General features: G+C 43.0%; 1 protein-coding gene across 3 annotated transcripts in view; it reads right to left on the bottom strand.

Annotated features, from left to right (window-relative positions):
• The window catches only part of ect2 (epithelial cell transforming 2), an 85,122-nt gene that overhangs the window by 25,396 nt on the left and 45,865 nt on the right, over window positions 1-13,861 (bottom strand). For all 3 annotated transcript variants that reach the window (XM_060834156.1, XM_060834155.1, XM_060834157.1), the window contains 4 exons: window positions 9,478-9,546; window positions 6,325-6,435; window positions 5,634-5,730; window positions 4,617-4,698 (listed from right to left, as the gene is read on the bottom strand). In XM_060834156.1, the coding sequence (XP_060690139.1) occupies window positions 4,617-4,698; window positions 5,634-5,730; window positions 6,325-6,435; window positions 9,478-9,546 (359 nt within the window). The remainder of the gene's footprint in view (window positions 1-4,616; window positions 4,699-5,633; window positions 5,731-6,324; window positions 6,436-9,477; window positions 9,547-13,861) is intronic.

Here is a 13,861-nt window from a genome sequence, read left to right on the forward strand (position 1 = left end):
CTTTATTTTATGTTCAAGTAAAGAAATGAAAATTCTTGGTGCATTTACACTCAGCTTTCAGAACACTGATCAAAACAATTAGGACTTCTCCATATGTTGCATGCAGGGATCAGAGTTTAGGATTCTTGGATAATTGAGGCTCTTTCTGGGGTATGTGGGACCTCTACAAGCAGGATGGCCTTCATCTGAACCAGAGGGGTACCAATATCCTGGGGGGTTGGAATTCACTCAGGCTATTGGGGTGGGTTCAAACTAATCCAGCAAGGGGATGGGTACCAAAATTGTAGTTCAAGTATAGAAAAAGTTTGAATGTAGGGAGGTCCAAAATCAAGTTTCAGGGACACAAGATGGCACCGGCAAGCAAGAAGTTGGTTTGAAGTGTGTCTACTTCAAAGCCAGGAGCATCCGGAATAAGGTGGGTGAACTTGCAGCATAGGTTGGTAGCTGGGACTTCGAAGTTGTAGCCATTTCGGAGACATGGTTAGAGCAGGGACAGGAATGGTTGCTGCAGATTCCAGGATTTAGATGTTTCAGTAAGAACAGAGAAGATGGTAAAAGAGGGGGAGGTGTGGCATTGTTGGTCAAGGACAGTATTACAGTTGCAGAAAGGATGTTTGGGGACTCGTCAACTGAGGTAGTATGGGCTGAAGTTAGAAATAGGAAAGGAGAGGTCACCTTGTTGGGAGTTTTCTATAGGCGTCTGAATAGTTCCAGAGATGTAGAGAAAAGGATAGCAAAGATGATTCTCGATAGGAGGGAGAGAGACAGGGTAGTTGTCATGGGGGACTTCAACTTTCCAAATATTGACTGGGAACACTATGGTACGAGTACAATAGATGGGTCAGTTTTTGTCCAGTGTGCGCAGGAGGGCTTCCTTACACAGTATGTAGACAGGCCAACAAGGGGCGAAGCCACATTAGATTTGGTACTGGGTAATGAGTCCGGCCAGGTGTTAGACTTGGAAGTAGGTGAGCACTTTGGTGATAGTGATCACAATTCTGTTATGTTTACTTTAGGTGATAGAAAGGGATAGGAGTATACCACTGGGCAAGAGTTACAGTTGGGAGAAAGGCAATGATGATGCGATGAGGCAAGATTTAGGAAGCATAGGATGGAGAAGGAAACTGCAGGGGATAGGACATTAGAAATGTGGAGCTTATTCAAGGAAAAGCTACTGTGTGTCCTAGATAAGTATGTACCTGTCAGGGAAGGAGGAAGTTGTACAGCGTGGGAACAGTGGTTTATGAAAGAAGTGGAATCTCTGGTCAAGAGGAAGAAGGTGGCTTATGGTGGGATGAGATATGAAGGCTCAGTTATGGTGCTTGAGGGTTACAAGGTAGCCAGGAAAGACCTAAAGAGCGCTCAGAAGAGCCACGAGGAGACATGAGAATTTGTTGGCAGTTATGATCAGGGTAAACCATAAGGCTTTCTTTGGTATTTAAGGAATAAAAGAATGACGAGTGTAAGACTAGGGCCAATCAAGGACAGTATTCACTCTAGAAAACGACAACGTTGTCGAGGAGATTACCGAGATACAGGCTACTAGGCTAGGTGTGATTGAGGTTCACAAGGAGGAGGTATTAGAAATCCTGCAGAGTGTGAAAATAGATAAATCCCATCCGGCCAAGGGGACTTATCCTAGGATCCTCTGGGAAGCCAGGGAGGAGATTACCGAGCCTTTGGCATTAATCTTTAAATCGTCATTGTCGACAGGAATAGTGCCAGAAGATTGGAGGATAGCAAATGTGGTTCCCCTGTTCAAGAAGGGGAGTAGAGATAATCCTGGTAATTATAGACCAGTGAGCCTCACTTCATTTGTCGGTAAAGTGTTCGAAAGGTTATGAGAGAGAGGATTTATAACCATCTAGAAAAAATTAATTTGTTTAGGGATAGTCAGCACGGTTTTGTGAAAGGTAGGTCGTGCCTCAAACCTCATTGAGTTCTTTGAGAAGGTGACCAAACAGGTAGATGAGAGTAAACCGGTTGATGTGGTGTATATGGATTTCAGCAAGGCGTTCGATAAGGTGCCCCACAGTAGGCTTTTGTACAAAATGCGGAGGGATTGTGGGAGATATAGCAGCTTGGATCAGCAATTGGCTTGTTGAAAGAAGACAGAGAGGTGGTTGATGGGAAAATGTTCATCCTGGAGTCCAGTGACCAGTGGTGAACCGCAAGGGTCGATGTTGGGTCCACTGTTGTTCGTCATTTTTATAAACTACCTGGATGAAGGCGTAGAAGGTGGGTTAGTAAATTTGCAGATGACACTAAGGTCGGTGGAGTTGTGGATAATGACAAAGGATGTAGTAGGTTACAGAGAGACATAGATAAGTGCAGAGCTGGGCTGAGAGGTGGAAAATGGAGTTTAATGCAGACAAGTATGAGGTGATTCACTTTGGTCGGAGTAACCGGACTGCAAAGTATTGGGCTCATGGTAAGATTCTTGGTAGTGTAGATGAGCAGAAAGATCTCTGTGTCCAGGTACACAGATCCTTGAAAGTTGCCACCCAGGTTGACCGGGTTATTAAGAAGGCATACAGTGTTTTAGCTTTTATTAACAGAGGGACCGAGTTCCGGAACCATGAGGTTATGCTGCAGCTGTACAAAACTCTGGTGCGGCCGCACTTGGAGTATTGTGTACAGTCCTGGTCACCGCATTAAAAGGAGGATGTGGAAGCTTTGGAAAGGGTGCAGAGGAGATTTACTAGTATGTTGCCTGATATGGAGGGAAGGTCTTACAAGGAAAGGCTGAGGGACTTGAGGCTGTTTTCGTTAGAGAGAAGAAGATTGAGAGGTGACTTAATAGAAACATACAAGGTAATCAGAGGGTTAGATAGGGTGGACAGGGAGAGACTTTTTCCAAGAATGGTGACGGGGAGCACGAGGGGGCATAGCTTTAAATTGAGAGGTGATCGATATAGGACAGATGTCAGAGGTAGTTTCTTTACTCAGAGAGTAGTAAGGGTATGGAATGCTTTGCTTGCAACGGTAGTAGATTCGCCAACTTTAAGTATATTTAAGTCGTCATTGGACGAGCATATGGACGTACATGGAATAGTGTAGGTTAGATGGGCTTCAGGTTGGTATGACAGGTCGGTGCAACATAGAGGGCCAAAGGGCCTGTACTGTGCTGCAATGTTCTATTATTCCCTAGCATCTTCTAATTGTCAAATTACCATGTTTTAAAAATCATGAGGGGTTGACGGGGCAGACAGGGAAAGGAAAAAAAAAACTGTTCCCACTCAAAAGAACTGAGAATGACAGGATACAGCTACGCAGAAAAAAGTGCGATGTGTGGGACAAAATAAAAAGCTTCTCACAAACCAAGTGGCTTAAAATGGAATGCCGGCACGTGTTGTGGAGGCAGGCTCAATCAAGACAGTGAAGCAAGCATTAGATAATTATCTGAAGAAAGAATGTGCAGGGATATAGGAAAAATGCAGAAAATTGGCACAATGCAGAGATGATAGGCCAAATTTGCTTAAAATATTTTTAACTTCCTAGTTTGAGTCAATCCATCAAACTCCAAAATATTAGCCAATTTTCAGTTAAAGGGAGCACTCCAATAATGCCCATTAGCCCATACAGCATACTTTCAGTAAGCTCTCCTCTATGGCGTGAATACATATCAACACAGTTAGGAACTAATTCTTTCTTCAAAATTATCAAATATTCTAAAGAGGCAGCACACTTATCTGAAGCACACACATTTTAAATGCTTGTATTGCTTTAATTTTATTCAAAAAAAAAAGCAAGGCCACATCTGTCTGTTTGTGTTAATAATGATTTGGACGTGCCATTGTTAGACTGGGGTATACAACATTAAAAAAAAAAATCACACAGCACCAGATTATACTCCAGCAAGTTTATTTGGAAGCACACCAAAAGCTAGTGCTTCCAAATTAACCTGTTGGACTATAATCTGGCACTGTGCGACTTTTAACTTAACGTTGATAATGGTTATTCATCTCACTTCTAATTATTGTATTGGCACAATTTGATGTCTGTACTTGCTGACATTAAAAAAAAATTCACTTTTTTTTTCTAAAACTCCAGAAAGAACTTTGAACAATTTGAGAATTTTTCAAGAGTAGAAACTGTGTATTACAAATGGTTTTACCCAATTTCCTGATTTTGTTTTTGTCCAAAAACATTTCCCTATAGCCATTGAACAGCTATTTTAAAAATAAATTTAAAAATTCAAAACCACATGACTGACAAATTTAACTTTTACTGTTTGGATTAGGAGGAAGCAAACTAAAGCCCAGAGACTGAAGGTCTTTATGTACGAAAAGCAAAAGGAGAAAGGTAGTTTAAGTATTTAAGAAAAAAAAAGAAGTACATTTGAGGGATTAAAAAAAAAGTAACGATTGCAAAAGTGCAAAAAAAAGTCTTCAATTAATATCTAGCAACATTAAACGACTGAACCTTAAAGTCCAATTCGGTCCAGCTTATATTTATTTCGCCCTAAAGTCATGGAAGGTCTGTAGGATGCAAGGCCTGTCAGATGTACCGCCCATATAAAACATTTCACCATTTGAATAACAGTATGAAAATTAAGGATACTGCCTTGGTCAATTAACTACCAATGCATCGTTGTATACAAAAAAGGAACCTACGTCATTACTTCTTTTAGCAATTCAATCGCATTTTCCAAACTGATTTTGTCAGGATTAGCATCATCTGTATGTTTGCGAAGATCTAAACAAAAAAAGATAAATTTGAGTTAAACCCCAGGCAATTAAAGTTTCATTCAAGTCATGCTAAGCTGAAATAGAAGTCATGTCTCAGGCAAGCCTTGAAGTGAGCTACATTATTGGCTCTCATTCAGTTAATTAAGTCAGGATTTCAAGTTTAACAGCATTTAGAAGAAATCAACGTGGTAAAGGCACGGATTGCTCTCTGGGGAGGGTATCAGTACTAAGACTGGCTCAAAAGCACCACTAGAACTTGGCTGCTCAGCTGGATCTGCAACAAGAAGCGAGGGAACCAACAAAAAAAGGAAAAAAAAACCTTTTTGACTTAATTCTCTACAATTCACCTTTAGCAAGTGCAACTGTCCACAACAGTAGGGAAGTGAAGTGATGTAATAGCAATATCATCAGTGACCCAGAACCACAAACTAATGTTCTGAGAACATGGATCCAAAGCCCACAAAAGCAAATGGTGACATTTGAGCTAAAGGAACTGTGAAACAACCATGCAGCACACAACTGATGTAAAAATCTCTGGTTCACTTATGCCTTTCAGGCAAGGAAATCTGCCACCTTTGCCTGGTCTGGTCTAATTAAGATGCGAGCTTCAAACATTAGCTTTTAAATTTCTTACTAGACTAAATTCAGTTATATACTTATTATTGCAGGGATACTGCCCCTACCTCTGAGCCAGGAGGCCAGCGTTCAAGTTCCACTTACTCCAGAAGGTTTAATTTTACATCTCTAAACAGATGGATTAAAATAACTACACTACATAATTATTTGTCAGAGCAGATATACAAAATCTGAAAGCAGAAGAAGTGTAATTTTTGGTGAAATTGCCCATGGATTTTGATGCAGAGTGGTAAAATAGTTCAGGTTGTCCAGGCCCATTTGCACATTCTGTAAGTGTTCTATAGTAACATTTCCAAGATTCAATACCATTCAACAGCAAGGCCACACTTGGCAACCTCTGTACAGGTCGTATAAGCAGTTCAGCCAGGCTCTGGCGACCACATTCCGGTTTAGCTTGATTAATCTGTAGTGATAATGAGGGGAATAAAAAAAAACTTCATAAAAAATGTCAGAAAATGTTAGACTAATCAGTCAAAACTTTGAAATGCTAAAATGAGTCTCATTTAAAACTTCAGCATCAAGAAATTACAAACTATCCTGGAGTGACAAGCTCTTTTCAGGCTCTGTGCATAGTTGTCAAGCAAAGATAAATAATTTTCTACATAACAGGAGGCAAACATCTTGCAGATGAAGGAAAATGGTTAGCTCAAACCTTCCATCCCAGTCATATTGCCCCTCAACCATTTTAAAAAGAGGTATACCCAATGAAGCTTTAACTTCTTAAACAAACAAAACAGTGTAGATTTCGGAAATCTAAAATTAAAACAGAAAATGCTGAAGAATCTCAGCAACTGTGAAAAGAAAGGAAGTTAATGTTGAGTCTCATGTGACCCTACCTTCAGATGGAGTTAAAATATTACTTTGGAAGCAAGTTTCAGTATGGATAGGTATATGAATTAGTCAACTGAATTCACTGTCAATGGTTTTGGGTAAATGGCAGGCCATTTCAGAGAAAGGATTACAAACTAGGGTACAAGTGTGTCAAAAAAGCCCATACCTTTAAGAAGGCATGAAACCTTGGTTTCTGCCTTTCACACTTCGCAATAGTATCTTTGCTCATTTCAAAGAAGTTCACAAATGGCGGATAGGTCTTCACCAAGTCCTTTGACTGAAACAAAAGTGCCAGTTTCAATATGTATCCATTGCATCAAATGTAAAACAATTTAGTATTATTTAATTTGATGACTAGAGAGTGTTCTTCAGAGCACACAAGGACTTTGGTCTTTGCAATGAAAGGACGATTTTAAAATCTTCTGTTTAAATACCTCAGGATTCCTGGTGTTACACAGCTTGACATTTCTGCACCAATGAATCCTTCAGTGCTTAAGTATGTTTGTCATAACAGTTTTTAAACCCAAATACAGCTCCAAGAGAAAGCAACTTGTCCATGCTGCCCAGTTTTCACAATTTAAACTAATCCCATTTGCCTGTATTTGTCTCATATCCCTCCATACCTATTTCTTAAATGTCAAAAGTGCATTTGCTTCCACTAATGCTTCTGGCAGCCTGTTCCAGACATTCACCAATTTCGGTGTGAAAAACTTACCCCTCTCGACTTTTGTATCTGTCCACTCACCTTAAACCTATTCCTCTAGCTTTAGATTCCCCTACCATGCAGAAAAGCTATCAACCTTATCCATGCCGCTCATAATTGTATATACCCCTATAAGGTCAATTCCCGACTCAGGCGACTGACTGTGTGGAGTTTGCACGTTCTCCTCGTGTCTGCGTGGGTTTCCTCCGGGTGCTCCGGTTTCCTCCCACAGTCAAAAGATGTGCAGGTCAGGTGAATTGGCCATGCTAAATTGCCCATAGTGTTAGGTATGGGGTAAATGTAGGGGTATGGGTGGGTTGCGCTTCGACGGGTCGGTGTGGACTTGTTGGGCCGAAGGGCCTGTTTCCACACTAAGTAATCTAATCTAACCAAAGGTCAACCCAGAGTCTTCTACATTCCAGTGAAAAAGTCCCAGCCTATCCAACCTCTTCTGATAACAAACCTTCCAGTCCAGGTAGCATCCCAGAAAATGTAATTCAGGATGTCGAAAATGGTCAAAAACATTTACTTAAAATAAGAAAAATAACTTGGACTGAGGGGGTCATTAGCAAGGCTGATATTTATTGCTTTTGTCCAAATGCTCAGGAAAGCAATGGTAAGCAATCTTCATAAACCAATGCAGTTCATGTAGTATACATCTCAAGAATGCTTAGAGTTGGAAATTCTAGGATTTTGAGCCAGCAATGAAGAAATAATGGTGAGATATTTCTAAGGATACTGCGTAAATTAAAAGTTAACTTGCAAGTGGCAGTGTTGTTGACAGCTTACGGTATCTGTATCCTGTGCCAGTATGTGGTTCAGAGTAAAAGATTGTTTGAGGTGGGTCACTGCCACCAATCCTCCTTTATGACCAATCTGATTACCAGCAGTAAAGGATACACCACTGTCATCTTTACAGAAGAAAGCATGGTTCTTAGTTAATTAATGAGATGATTTGTTTCGTCATAGCAAGAAATACAATTTCATTACAAACCAGTAATAATTTTTCAGACTTTTGGGAGTAAGATAGAACATATCTGTAGAAGAGCTCACTATTTCACCCCACAGTTGGGGGCATCAGAAGAGGTGGAGCTCAAATGTAATAAGAACATTAATTCCTTCAGAACCATTATCTGATAATACAGTAGAGGTCATGGGATTGAAATGTGCTGAAGAATCACTGACAAGTTACTACAACCCATTGTGTAGACACTACACACATTGTTGAACACAGATATTGTGAATGGGTTGATAATCAAATAGCCTGTCTGCTCTGGATAGTATTCAGTTTCCTGAATAATGTTGGAACTGAACTTATCAAGGCAAGGGGAGATATTTTAATCATGTTCCTGGTTGTGCCTTGTAGATGGAGAACAAGCTCAAGAGTTAGATGAGTCACTCCTAGCAAAATACACAATTTGTGGGAATGGTTAGGCAAACTCTATACACATTACAAGTCAACTCTGCCTTTTCACGGGCTCTATATTTTTAGTCATTCTGGGCACCCAAAGTGGTTGGACATGCATAGACTTCATTTGTCAAACATGGGGATGACGATTGAAAAGGTGAGAGCATGTTTTGTAATACATGGAATCCAGAGGTATTGGTCACAAACAACAGACTAATTATTTAATCAGCAAGAAATTTGAGTATTTCCTAAAGTAAAAGGCTTTTGACAAGCCATACAACTCCATACCATCCATTGTCCAATGGTGGTAGATAGAGCAGTCCAAACTTTGAAAACAGGCTTAAAGAAAACAGCCGAGGAGAAAGTGAGGTCTGCAGATGCTGGAGATCAGAACTGAAAATGAGTTGCTGGAAAAGCGCAGGAGGTCAGGCAACATCCAAGGAACAGGAAAAGGCCCTTCCTGAAGAAGAGCTTATGCCCGAAACGTCGAATTTCCTGTTCCTTGCATGCTGCCTGACCTGCTGCGCTTTTCCAGCAACTCATTTTCAGCTAAAGAAAACAGCCTACAACTTCACTCAATACCAAACTGTCCTGGTTTCGGTTTGATTATAGGACCACCCCACATGCAACTCTTGTTAATTAATGGGGCTAGTCTACTACATGTCACTGGTGGTCAAGGAAACTTGATTGTGGGAGATTCAATGATTTAAGCAATTACAAATCATGGGGAAAAAGAAAGGGTTTACTCGGAGACTGCTTTGCACTTATGCAGCATGAATGCTATTTGCCATTTAGTCTAAACCCGAATTTTATCGGAGTCCTATAGCTTGCACAACAGTTGCTTGATTATCTGAATTATAAATATTACAGAAGTCAAAACGAGAGTCAGTGAACAGATTACTGGTGAGCTTAACTGAATGTATTACATTCTAACTGTAATAACATGAAATTTGGCCAAATTGGATTTGTGAGATCCTATCGTCAACTGACAACTGGAGGCCAGTTAGAAGAAACATGAATCTTTCCCATTCCTTAGACTAATATTATTGGGTAAAATGCAACATCACTTGCTGAAATTCAATTTCACAGAATGAAGAGCTCAATTAGAAATTTGCAGCCAATGCAAATCCAACTATTATTTTACCTACTAGGCCGGGAGGGGGTGAGTTTTTTCTTTAAAAAACAAAAAAAAACTTAAAAATACTCACATATTTTTGAATAATGCCACCTATGCTGTGGTTTTCTGACCAATTCAAAATAAGTTCCTCAAGATCAGTCTATGGAAAGAAACAAAAATTGCCATTCAGATGTGCTGTAAAATGTTGTATTGATTACCTCAGAGCAAAGTAAGCATACATTCCAAGACAAACATTGAAAAGTCATTAAGATTCCAAACGGAGAGAGAAAATGGTCAGATACAGGAATCATGATCATGATTATGTCAAAGAATTTTATAAAACCCTTGACAAAGTCCTTCAGAAGAAAACTCTACAGAAAATGCAATCGTAATCATGCAATACAAGTAGCATCAATTAAAAGAAAAAGGATGCATTGCATTACTGCAGACAGTAGACATGGTTCTGTGAACTGTGTTACATGGTGATGAACCCTTCTATTAATTAAGCCAAAACACCCAAAAAAAGCTCACCTTGCCTTGTCATGTGTTAAAATATGAGTGGAGGAGAAAGTGAGGAATGTAGATGCTGGAGATCAGAGCTGAAAATGTGTTGCTGGTTAAAGCGCAGCAGGTCAGGCAGCATCCAAGGAACAGGAAATTTGACGTTTCGGGCATAAGCCCTTCATCAGGAATGAGGAAAGTGTGTCCAGCAGGCTAAGATAAAAGGTGGAGAGGAGGGACTTGGGGGAGACAAGGTGGGGGGGGGGGGGGGGGGGGGGGGGGGGAAGGAATGAGGAAGCTGGAGAAATCTGAGTTCATCCCTTGTGGTTGGAGGGTTCCCAGGCGGAAGATGAGGCGCTCTTCCTCCAACCGTCGTGTTGTTATGGTCTGGTGATAGAGGAGTCCAAGGACCTGCACGTCCTTGGTGGAGTGGGAGGGGGAGTTGAAGTGTTGAGCCACGGGGTGGTTGGGTTGGTTGGTCCGGGTGTCCCAGAGGTGTTCCCTGAAACGTTCCGCAAGTAGGCGGCCTGTCTCCCCAATATAGAGGAGGCCACATCAGGTGCAGCGGATGCAATAGATAATGTGTGTGGAGGTGCAGGTGAATTTGTGGCGGATATGGAAGGATCCCATGGGGCCGTGGAGAGAAGTAAGGGAGGTGGTGTGGGCGCAAGTTTTGCATTTCTTGCGGTTGCAGGGGAAGGTGCCGGGAGTGGAGGTTGGGTTGGTGGGGGGTGTGGACCTGACAAGGGAGTCACGGAGGGAGTGGTCTTTTCGGAATGCTGATAGGGGAGGGGAGGGAAATATATCCTTGGTGGTGGGGTCCGTTTGGAGGTGGCGGAAATGACGGCGGATGATACGCTGTATATGGAGGTTGGTGGGGCGGTAGGTGAGAACCAGTGGGGTTCTGTCCTGGTGGCAGTTGGAGGGGAGGGGCTCAAGGGCAGAGGAGCGGGAAGTGGAGGAGATGCGGCGGAGGGCATCGTCGATCACGTCTGGGGGGAATCTGCAGTCCTTGAAGAAGGAGGCCATCTGGGCTGTACGGTATTGGTACTGGTCCTCCTGGGAGCAGATGCGGCAGAGACGAAGGAATTGGGAATATGGGATGGCGTTTTTACAGGGGGCAGCGTGGGTGGAGGTGTAGTCTAGGTAGCTGTGGGAGTCAGTTTATAGTAGATGTCAGTGTTGATTCGGTCGCCCGAGATAGAAATGGAAAGGTCTCGGAAGGGGAGGGAGGAGTCTGAGACAGTCCAGGTGAATTTGAGGTCAGGGTGGAAGGTGTTGGTAAAGTGGATGAACTGTTCAACCTCCTCGTGGGAGCACGAGGCAGCACCGATACAGTCATCGATGTAGCGGAGGAAAAGGTGGGGGGTGGTGCCAGTGTAGTTGCGGAAGATGGACTGTTCCACATATCCTACGAAGAGGCAGGCATAGCTGGGGCCCATGCAGGTGCCCATGGCAACTCCTTTGGTTTGGAGGAAGTGGGAGGATTGGAAAGAGTTGTTCAGGGTGAGGACCAGTTCAGTCAGTCGAAGGAGGGTGTCAGTGGAAGGGTACTGGTTGGTACGGCGGGAAAGGAAGAAGCGGAGGGCTTTGAGTCCTTCATGATGGGGGAATGGAGGTGTACAGGGACTGGATGTCCATCGTGAAGATAAGGAGTTGGGGACCGGGGAAGCAAAAATTGTGGAGGGCGTGGGTGGTGTCCCGAACGTAGGTGGGGAGCTCTTGGACTAAGGGGGACAGGACTGTGTCGAGGTATGCAGAGATGAGTTCGGTGGGGCAGGAGAAGGCTGAGACAATGGGTTGGCCGGGACAGTCAGGTTTGTGAATATTGGGCAGGAGGTAGAAATGGGCGTTGTGGGGTTGTGGGACTATGAGGTTGGAGGCGGGTGGATGGGAGATCCCCTGAGGTGATGAGGTTATGGATGGTCTGGGAGATGATGGTTTGGTGGTGGGAGGTGGGGTCATGGTCAAGGGGGCAGTAGGAGGAGGTGTCCGCGAGCTGGCGTTTGGCCTCAGCGGTGTAAAGGCCTCCCTTACTTCTCTCCAAGGCCCCAAGGGATCCTTCCATATCCGCCACAAATTCACCTGCACCTCCACACACATCTGTTGCATCTGCTGCATCCGATGGGGCCTCCTCTATATTGGGGAGACAGGCCGCCTACTTGCGGAACGTTTCAGAGAACACCTCTGGGACACCCGGACCAACCAACCCAACCACCCCGTGGCTCAACACTTCAACTCCCCCTCCAGCTCCACCAAGGACATGCAGGTCCTTGGACTCCTCCATCGCCAGACCATAACAACACGACGGTTGGAGGAAGAGCGCCTCATCTTTCGCCTGGGAACCCTCCAACCACAAGGAATGAATTCATTTCTCCAGTTTCCTCCTCATTTCCCCTCCCCCACCTTGTCTCAGTCGAATCCCTCGAACTCAGCACCGCCTTCCTAACCTGCAATCTTCTTCCTGACCTCTCCACCCCCACCCCACTCCGGCCTATCACCCTCACCTTGACCTCCTTCCACCTATCACATCTCCATCACCCCTCCCCCAAGTCCCTCCTCCCCACCTTTTACCTTAGCCTGCTGGACACACTTTCCTCATTCCTGATGAAGGGCTTATGCCCAAAACGTCGAATTTCCTGTTCCTTGGATACTGCCTGACCTGCTGTGCTTTTCCAGCAACACATTTTCAGTTAAAATATGAGTGACAGAGAACTCCCAAATTCCACTAATTAAAGAATAAGTTGATATTATTTACTTTAACTCTAAAAGTGAACTCTATAACAATATACTGTTTCAATAAAACATTTATGAAAATATTTTAATTTCAAAACCATACAGCAGCTATCATCGGTGTCTTTATTCTTTCGTCTGAAGATCTCCCTGGATCGTCGTCTTTCTTTTATTGTGAATATATATTTCATCTGAAAAGGTACCTTTGATGGAGTGTGTTTCAATGGCAGTTGCTCTCGGATTTTCAAAATGGCTGCCTTTTTTACATCCCCAAAAATCAGACTGTCTCAACGGTTTGATGTTTGCCAAACAATAAATTCACACTCAGTTGGGCTTTAGTATTTTGGAGCATAATTTAAACTGATTTGATGACAATTTGAATTTAACCAAACAGCAAGCACATCAAGCGTCTGTTTCATAGCCAAATATTACATACTTTCAATTTTCCAGTACACCCAGATTGGTCTTGTTAGCACTCAGTGCAGAACAGTATTCACTCATTCTTAAAGGTACAGTACATGCCTTCAACTTTATAACAAGTGAGTGACAGGGAGGGATAGCAAGGAAGGTGGGAGGGTGGGCAGGAGGGAATCCAGGCACTTTGTGGACAGCTTTGGGGAGGGTGGGGGTTGCAGAGGGGGTGTGGGTGGGAAGAAGGCATGTTTTATTGGGAAGGGGAGGGGGAGCCAGCAAGCAAGCATGTTTTGTGGGAGGACTGTGAGCAAGTGAAGGAATGTGATTTTTGGAGCAAGGGAGGAATGTAGTGTGGTTTTTGGGAGGGAAGAAGGGAGGGAGTATAGTTTTTGGAGGGAACAAGGAAGGTAGTGCATGCTTTACAGAATGATGGAGATGGGGAAGGAGAACTGTGCAGACAGATAGCAGTTGTTCATTTTCAGAATACCTCAGGCAACTAGCAGAAACAGCAATTCTGCAGATGACAGATTCCATGAAGATGCACAAGTTTTGTACAATAACAGATGGATCTACAAGTGAGCCTCTATCATGACAGATGTCTAAGCAGATAAATTAAGCAAAACAACATAATTTTATTAAAAGCAAATTACTGCGGATGCTGGAATCTGAAATCAAAAAAAATGCTGGAAAATCTCAGCAGGTCTGGCAGCATCTGTAAGGAGTTGGAAGCAATGAATGCAATAGACCAAATTGAAAGAGGTACAAGTGAAACGCTGCTTAATCTGAAATGAGTGTTTGGGGCCTAGGATGGTCAGCATGGAAGAAAT

The sequence above is a fragment of the Hemiscyllium ocellatum genome, chromosome 13, assembly GCF_020745735.1.
Source record: "Hemiscyllium ocellatum isolate sHemOce1 chromosome 13, sHemOce1.pat.X.cur, whole genome shotgun sequence".
NCBI lineage: Eukaryota > Metazoa > Chordata > Chondrichthyes > Orectolobiformes > Hemiscylliidae > Hemiscyllium > Hemiscyllium ocellatum.